Source organism: Teleopsis dalmanni, unplaced genomic scaffold (genome assembly GCF_002237135.1).
Source record: "Teleopsis dalmanni isolate 2A unplaced genomic scaffold, ASM223713v2 unscaffolded_contig_1921, whole genome shotgun sequence".
Taxonomy (NCBI): domain Eukaryota; kingdom Metazoa; phylum Arthropoda; class Insecta; order Diptera; family Diopsidae; genus Teleopsis; species Teleopsis dalmanni.
In genome coordinates this window covers 1-8070 of record NW_024033303.1, presented here as the reverse complement: position 1 = coordinate 8070, position 8070 = coordinate 1, and the positions used below count along the sequence as shown (strand labels likewise).

The window sequence follows — 8070 nt, the reverse complement described above, 5'->3', positions numbered from 1 at the left end:
ACAAATAAAGTAGAACGTCCACAACGTGGACTACTACAGACGAGCAGATGTGCGCACTTCACTTTATCCTTTTGCCTATGTCAAGTTCAACTACGAAGACATTGACTGTCTTGCACACTTGGCTAATGGCTAACAGAGCCATAGACACAACCGCAGCACAGCCGGGATAACACATTTTGAATGATGACTTTCGCTTTTTGGGTGTCCAAGTTTTAATGCCAACTTAGTAACATTTCATCTTGCATTCTCTCTGCAGCGGCAGCAGCGGGTAGTGGCCACCGAGCAAACTTGCAAGACTTTAAGGTCTTATTTCTACGCTGCCGGACACAACCCGCGCATTTGTCTTTGCCGTTCGCCTTTTTAAGGTTGCTGAGTTTGGTAATTTTTTTCCAAACTCCTTTGGGCTGCCTGACTTAGTTTGGTCGGTTATGTGCAAGAAGCTGTTGTGCTTTATAATACTAAAGTTTAAAATTTTAAATTTAAAATTATATTACATTTGTTTGCTTTATAAATGTCAGCGGTTTTAGACGCTTTTATGCCGAACAACAAGTAATTTGTGAATATTCAAAATAAAAACTAAAAAAAAAATTGGGAAAAATAAACAACTTTAGCAAACCGAAACATATTTAAGTAAATAGGAACAAACTGGCAGATAGAGAGCTCGATAGATAGATCAGCATAAACATAAAAAAAACAGAATGGCCAGCCACGTACACTAGTTTGTTGAATCTATAACTATAAAACAGGCAAATAGCAACAGCACAGCTTAGCCAGGTACAGCTATACAGCTACGCAGCTAAGAGTATCTGCAGCGCCAACTAACATACAAAAGTGAGATACTTTATGGTTTGCTGTTGCGTCTTGTTAAAGCTTTGTTTATCTCAATAGGAATCTGTAGTTCAGCTAAGCATAAAATATCTCACACATTTCGTCACACAAGTAGCTGCTGTACTAAATGTATTGAAGCTCAGCTCTGAGTTCGGGCTGTGGCTCAAACTTTGTTGCTGGACTCCGTATCTCATAATGTACGTGTCGGCGTAATTCGATATTTTGCTTTGGCAGATCGGCAATTTTTTCGAGCCAATAACATTTTTTTCTAACTTTGTCTTTCACTTAATAAAATTCTCTAATCTCTGCACAACTTCATTTAGTCTGTTTTTGCTTACCTTGACTTAATGAGTCTTAAACTTTGGTTTCTTAGAGGAAAGTGTATCTATCTCTTCACTTGTGTCACTTAAAATCTCAGCTGAAGTTGTTATTGATTTGGCTTCTGCTTAACATGAGACAAATCATGTTTTTTTCTCAGCTACTGTACAGAACCTATATATGTTTATTATAATATTTATTTTTATCTCTTTTTATCGTACATCAATTTTTTTTTTAAGCAGCCCAAATTTGATCACAGAGTTTTGTGTCCTTAAAAAAATGGGCAACTTTTGCTAATTGGTTTCACTTTTCATTCAACCGGAAGCGTTACACACTTGAGAAACTTTCCTGTTTAATTTTGAAAAAATGGTTTAATATTGTTTAATATTTTTAATAATTTTTTTAATATATATTTAAAAAAATATCCACAAAAATTTAATTAAATATCAATTACATTTTCTAGTGACGCTTATTAAATTATTATGATTTTTTAAAACATATTTCTTTAGTACAAATTTGCAAATATTAATACATAAAGTATCTAAAAAGGAATTGTAAAGTTCACTCGTTTACTCTAAAGCGAGAGCAAACCTAATAATATTACATAGGGCTATACCCAACCCTTAAGGTGTAGTTACAGGTTAATGATACATTTCCACTAAAAAAAATCAATTTACACACTCCTTTGTCCGGTGAGACCTGCTGAAGTAAAGGAGTCATATCGGGATGTGCCCGCTTTGCCTTAGTTCAGACCTAGGGGCAATCAAACATTTCTACTAAAAAAATTTTGATTTAGAAGTTTAGATAAATGAGACACAACATTATGATGAAGGGCTTAGCCACAAGTCAATCCTAGGGACAGTGAAACATTTCCGCCAATAGAAATCAGTGTAATTAGGAAGACACAATATCATGTGTGGGCTTACCCATAAGTCAAGCCTAGAGACTGTGAAACATTACAATTCCAATAAATAGGTATACTTGCTCCTCCGCTTACTCAGGCTTGGTTAGAAAGGCACTGTATAAGGGTAAGGATGCTTAGCCACAAATCAATTCTACAGCCGATTAAACATTTTTACTAAAAGAAATCAATCCATGTAACTCTGGTCAATCAGACTTGAACTCATTATTTTATATACGGGCTTAGGAACAAGTCAAGTCAACGCACGCTTAAATATTTTCACTAAAAGTTTTAAACAGACTGCATCACAGCGTGTTGCGGAACTCTAGGCATAGGTCAAGCTTTCATATGGTGATATATTTGTATTAATATAATCAGTATACACGTTCCTTCATACGACCGAAATCCACTTCTCAATTTAAGTAGACTGTGCAACCTTGCACTTTATACTACTTTTATTTTGGAGAGGTCATTCGCTCAGTGGTCAATTAGAAGTAATATGTTATATTTTTATATATCTGGCAGACTGGAAAGATTGGAATGATTGGCAAATTGGGTTACGCAAACTCCATATTCATCAAAAACTCTTTATGCAAAGCTAGGAATAAAAAGATAATGTGGACTAAGGCTTTAAGTTTTGAATTCTCTGCACTGCAAAGATAGGCTGACGGTAAGTTGTCTGCTGCCAGTTACATATCGCTCGTTACAATGAAATAAACTTATAATCTATGTAACTAAGTAGCATACCAAATCATAAATGATCAAAAAGCGGTTAACAAACATATAAGTAAAGTATCTTAAATGGAAAGCAACGTGCTGTGGTGTTGGAGCCTACTACAGCCCCTGACTCTAAGCCCACTGTTACACTGTAAATTAATAATAAAACATAAACAGCAAACAAAGTGAACCTTATAAAATTAACTGTTAGTCTATTTTGTGTTTAAGTCATTACATTTGCAATCCGCTTTAAAGAAACTTGGAAGGACGACCAAGCTGGGTCGGCCATATTGGAGATTCGAAAAGAACTCGAGAAACTTAATTAAAATTTTAATTGTAAAATTCAATTTCAAAAAAAAATTTACAGCGTTTTAAATAAGTACAAATTAAATGAACCATAAACAACTCAACTTTATTACTTTAAGTGATTGCATTCAGATTTTTAGGGTCGTTTTTAGACCCTAAACACGTAAATCGTCAAACTTATTATTATATTAATCAAATCAAATATTTTATGAAGCTATATCTATAATTACTTGTTGATTCTTTCTTGTTTAAATCTTTACATAAATATTGTTCTTATCTACAAAGCTGTATTATTGAAGAGCGTACTATTTAAAGTCTATCCTTCTATTATCAGTCAAGCGACCAATACGTATCTATTCTAAACGGTTTGTAAAAATGACCTCAACCTAATGAGCAGTTATCTCTGTCTCTCTGACCAAACATTCATGTATATAATATTACTAATGGTATATATGGATATTATATACTTTTTTATATATATGTACAAGTGTTTGATTTTATATATTCATTTGAATGGCATTATTGTGACACAATGGTCCATAGTACACTGGTCACGGCTTCTAGGCTTTGTTTGGCATTCCAAGTCTAAACACTAATTACTTTTAGTCTGCTTAGCCTAATTACCAAATTTACATTACACAAACAACGATAAGAGAATAGATAGTTTCTTTCTTCTAAAATCATTTGGCACTTGGCATTTGCCAGACTTCTTGGAATTACGCTCAACACAGTTTCTATTGCTGCGATTGATAATTTTTGGGATTTTCCCTCTTCATCTCCTTTGCATATTCCACTTGTGCGTGTGAGAATATGAGAATATCTCATTGATATGTATTTATCTTTGATTCCCTGGATATATTCCTCTGCACTTTCCTATACACACAACAGCATACTTGCGTTCTCACTCGTATGTCTGATGCGCTACAATTGCACTTGCGGCCTAATTGATACCTGACTTTTTAAACATCGAGTGACTGATCTCATATCTACAAGGTAAGGACAGAATAAGACATGCAGTTACATGAACATGCAATACACGCAGATGAATGTGCAGCCAATGATGTTGTGTTTTAGTTTCTTAGAATTCTCATAATTTTTCAGTGTGTTTAATAAGCAGGTTTCGCTGGTGAACACCCACTTTCAAAGTTTCATAATTTCCATAGTTGTCTTTCCTCGTCTTTACTTTTACTAATGACTTCGCTTTTGTCTTTTTCTAATATTTTTGATTTTTTTTATAAAAAATTTTTTTATTTTATGTGTTCTTTAAAGTGTTTAGTCGCTTATCTTCGAGTTCTTCTCTGTAGCTGCGAACTCGCACCGTCTCTTGATTCCGCACTGTGAACGCAATATTCGGTTTCAACTCGAGTTGCAGGCTCACTTAATACATTTTACCTGGCCGCGCAGCTGGGAACTGAGGTACGAGTATCTGTTATAATTTAGCGCCATTAAATTTAGTACAAGACCGATGTTCCCATATTTTCTCTCTGAACAGTGCATTTTCATTACAAATAAACGAAAATATTTTTGATTGATTACATAAAAATCATTTTATTCTGTACACTGCTTCGATACTAAGTTTGTTTTAATTGCCACTGGTTAAAAGAAATATTCTCAATTAATTATTGAAATTCTTTTAAAAAACTAATTAAGTCACTTTTTTATAAAATTATGTGAATAATGTAACTTGATTCAAAATTACAGCCACCAACATAAATTGCCCCAACGGTTATGTATCTAGAACAAACTGAAGGAAAGGAATTAATGTTTATACTCATGGCGAAATGTTACCAGCAAGTACCTGAACTAAAAAAATATAAACACTTAGTCGGTAACTTGGTAGTGCATGGCAAAATCAACAAACCGAATTTGCTCAATTTCCGGGTGCCATTGTGATGACATCAAACTGTATTATCAATCCATTTATCGGTAAATATGCAGAGCGAATTTTCACCCGTAGTATTGTTGGCTGGCCGGGTGTCACTCACCTTGAAGGTGATGATTTTAGTCAAGTCATTGCATGTGCCGAACAACAAGCTGGTTTTGCTTATACTGAAATAGAACACATGATCACCATTGGTTTTGCACGCAACACGTTAATGAATGCTGCCCCACAAGTTGTTGAACAAATCAAAGCGGGTAACATTAAACACTTCTTCTTAATTGGTGGTTGTGATGGTACTAAAACTGAACGTCATTACTATACTGATATGGCCAATGCAGTACCAAAAGACAGTGTAATTTTAACCCTTGGCTGTGGCAAATATCGTTTTAACAAACTTAACTTTGGTGATATCAATGGTATTCCTCGTTTGCTTGATATTGGTCAATGTAACGATGCTTATTCTGCAATTCAATTGGCGATTGCGTTATCTGAAGTATTTGAATGTGATATCAACCAATTACCATTAACGTTAGTATTATCTTGGTTTGAACAAAAAGCGATTGTAATCTTACTAACGCTACTTTCATTAGGTGTAAAAGGGATCTACACCGGCCCATCAATGCCGGCATTCTTAACTGATAATTTAGTTGCATTGTTGCAAGAAAAATTTGATATTCGTGCGACAGGTACAGTAGAAAACGATTTAGCCACCAATCTAGCACCTAACCGCAGCATAATATAATGTGGACTAAATTAATTAGTTTACAATTTCGCAGACTTGATCAGCGATATTAAAAAATTGTTATTGACATAACCAAGTTAAACAAGGGGAAAAGTACCTTACCTCAACCCTTATCTCCTTCTTCTTTCACTTGCTAACTTGTTGACAAACGGCACGTTCGAGTGGAATAAGTATAGTCGATAATTTCCTTATTATTTTCCTGGCAAAATAAATATTTTGCTATTTATCAGGAAGTATCACGATATCCAGATGAATTAACATTTAATTGTCGTTTATACTAAACATATTAATACTGTTAGTTTTGTTTTTAAACCTGCTACACCATTTGATTTTAAACCCGGTCAATTTGCATTATTATCAGTGATGATTGATGGCAAAAAACATACTCGAGCCTACTCAATAAACTCATTACCCAATGATCTGTATATAAAATTTACCATTAAACGTGTAACAGATGGACTGGTATCAAATTGGTTAATTGACTCATTGCAACTTGGCGATAATATCCAACTTGATAGTATTGCTGGTGAATTTAATATTATCGATCACCCTTATAAATCATCAATTGTTTTATTCAGTGCTGGATGTGGTGCGCCGCCCGTTATGGCTATGGCAAAATACCTATTACAACAAATGGATCAGCATAATCTGCCACCCGTAAAAATTGAATATATACACTGCGCTTATGATGAAGAAAATATAATTTATCATCAAGAACTGATAAAACTAGCACAACATAATCCGCTGTTTAACTATCATATTAGTTTAAAACAGTTATCCCCTGCACTTTCAGTTAGTAATTATTCAACAGGTCGAGTTAATGCAGATTTTTTACGCCAAAACTACCCTAACTTACATGAATCAACTATCTTTTTATGTGGTTCAACTCGCTTTATGCAGGAAATAAAACAAGCGCTTACCGAATTAAACTTTGATTTATCGCAGTTTTATTATGAAAATTTTACACCTGTAGAACAAGCGCCACAAAATCAAGATATCAATGCGACTGTTACCATCACAGTACCTGATTTTGGTATTGAGCAAACAGCACATATTGATGATAATTTACTTTCAGCATTAGAATCGGCTCAACTACCTATTATTGGAGCTTGTCGTGCCGGCGTTTGTGGTGCATGTCGATGTAAAGTGATTAAGGGAGAAGTTGAATCTTCATTAATGTTAGGTCTAAGCCAAGAAGACATTGATCAAGGTTATCGCTTGGCCTGTGTGAGCAGCATTAAATCAGATATCGAAGTCTCATTAAGTTAATTTTTTCTTACTCATTTTTATTCATAAGATATTGCATGATATGGTTGATTTTTTGATCTGTTTTATATAAGGTAAAACGCCATAAAATATGTTTATATTGTATGGCTTGATCATACCAATGTAATCTATTGATATATTTAAAGTTATTGGAGAGGGTAAGTATGCAATTATCAAATTTTACTGATTATGGTATTCGTGTGCTTATTTATTTGGCTAATATAGAACAAGGCACTTTAAGTAATATCACAACCGTGAGCCAGCACTATCAAATATCACGCAACCATCTAGTCAAAATTGTTCACCGTTTAGGGCAACTTGGTTATATTGATACCGTTCAAGGCAAAAATGGCGGGATCCGCTTAAAATTATTACCCAAACATATCAATATCGGTAAGGTAATTCGTGAACTTGAACCGCTTGAATTACTTAACTGCTCACCTGATGCGTGTATTATCAGCCCAGCTTGTCGACTAAAAGGCTATTTAGTCAAAGCTAAAGAGGCATTTTTACAAGAGCTAGAAAACTATACTTTATTTGATTTAGTCAATGACAATCCGCCGTTACGAAATCTATTAGAATGATATGGATAGAATAAATATTTAATCAAGAGTTACCATTCGCCATGGCGACGAATGTTTTTCAAACAATACAAAATAAGATTGTACTTCGTTGTTGAATTCAAGTATATACTGCTTATACGGTAAAATTTACCGAAATACAACACGAACCTCACCTTTTGGATTCAGGGTTCTCTCTTCATATTCATTGAAAAATCAATTGCACTCATGATCCCATCGCCAAACTCTTCATGGATCAACTCTTTGATAGTGTCACCATAAACACTCACAAGTTCATGCCAACGATAAATTAATGGATCGGTTGGTGCACCAGATAATGAACCTTTATGTGGCACAATTTGTAACCATGCGATGGCTTCGTCTGATAGTTCAAAAATTTTACCGATTTGTTCAGCTTGCGTTTTGTTTAATGTCATCTGTCCAAGGCAAGCTGCGGTTGTCCACTCTTTTGATAAACCAATTGTATTTGCAACGTCTTTCCATTTAAGACCCTTTTTGACTTTTGCAGATAAAATAAGCTGAGTGACAT

The 8070-nt window shown here is 34.4% G+C and overlaps 4 protein-coding genes across 4 annotated transcripts; 3 read left to right on the top strand and 1 right to left on the bottom strand.

Moving 5' to 3' along the window:
* Nucleotides 1-4962: 4962 nt before the first annotated feature.
* On the top strand, nt 4963-5694 carry LOC119664439 (hydroxylamine reductase-like). Its single transcript, XM_038073926.1, has one exon. It carries the CDS (start codon nt 4963-4965, stop codon nt 5692-5694), a length of 732 nt encoding a protein of 243 aa, XP_037929854.1.
* Nucleotides 5695-6057: 363 nt separating this feature from the next.
* Nucleotides 6058-6963, top strand: LOC119664438 (NADH oxidoreductase HCR-like). Its single transcript, XM_038073925.1, has one exon. It carries the CDS (start codon nt 6058-6060, stop codon nt 6961-6963), a length of 906 nt encoding a protein of 301 aa, XP_037929853.1.
* A 161-nt stretch (nt 6964-7124) lies between these two features.
* LOC119664437 (HTH-type transcriptional repressor NsrR-like) lies at nt 7125-7544 on the top strand. Its single transcript, XM_038073924.1, has one exon. The coding sequence runs from the start codon at nt 7125-7127 to the stop codon at nt 7542-7544; it is 420 nt and encodes a 139-aa protein (XP_037929852.1).
* A 161-nt stretch (nt 7545-7705) lies between these two features.
* Nucleotides 7706-8053, bottom strand: LOC119664436 (cyanate hydratase-like; the record flags this gene model as incomplete). The annotated part of the gene is made up of 1 exon (XM_038073922.1): nt 7706-8053. A coding segment is annotated over one exon (348 nt), but the record flags the coding sequence as incomplete, so codon positions are not given.
* Between the last annotated feature and the right edge of the window lie 17 nt (nt 8054-8070).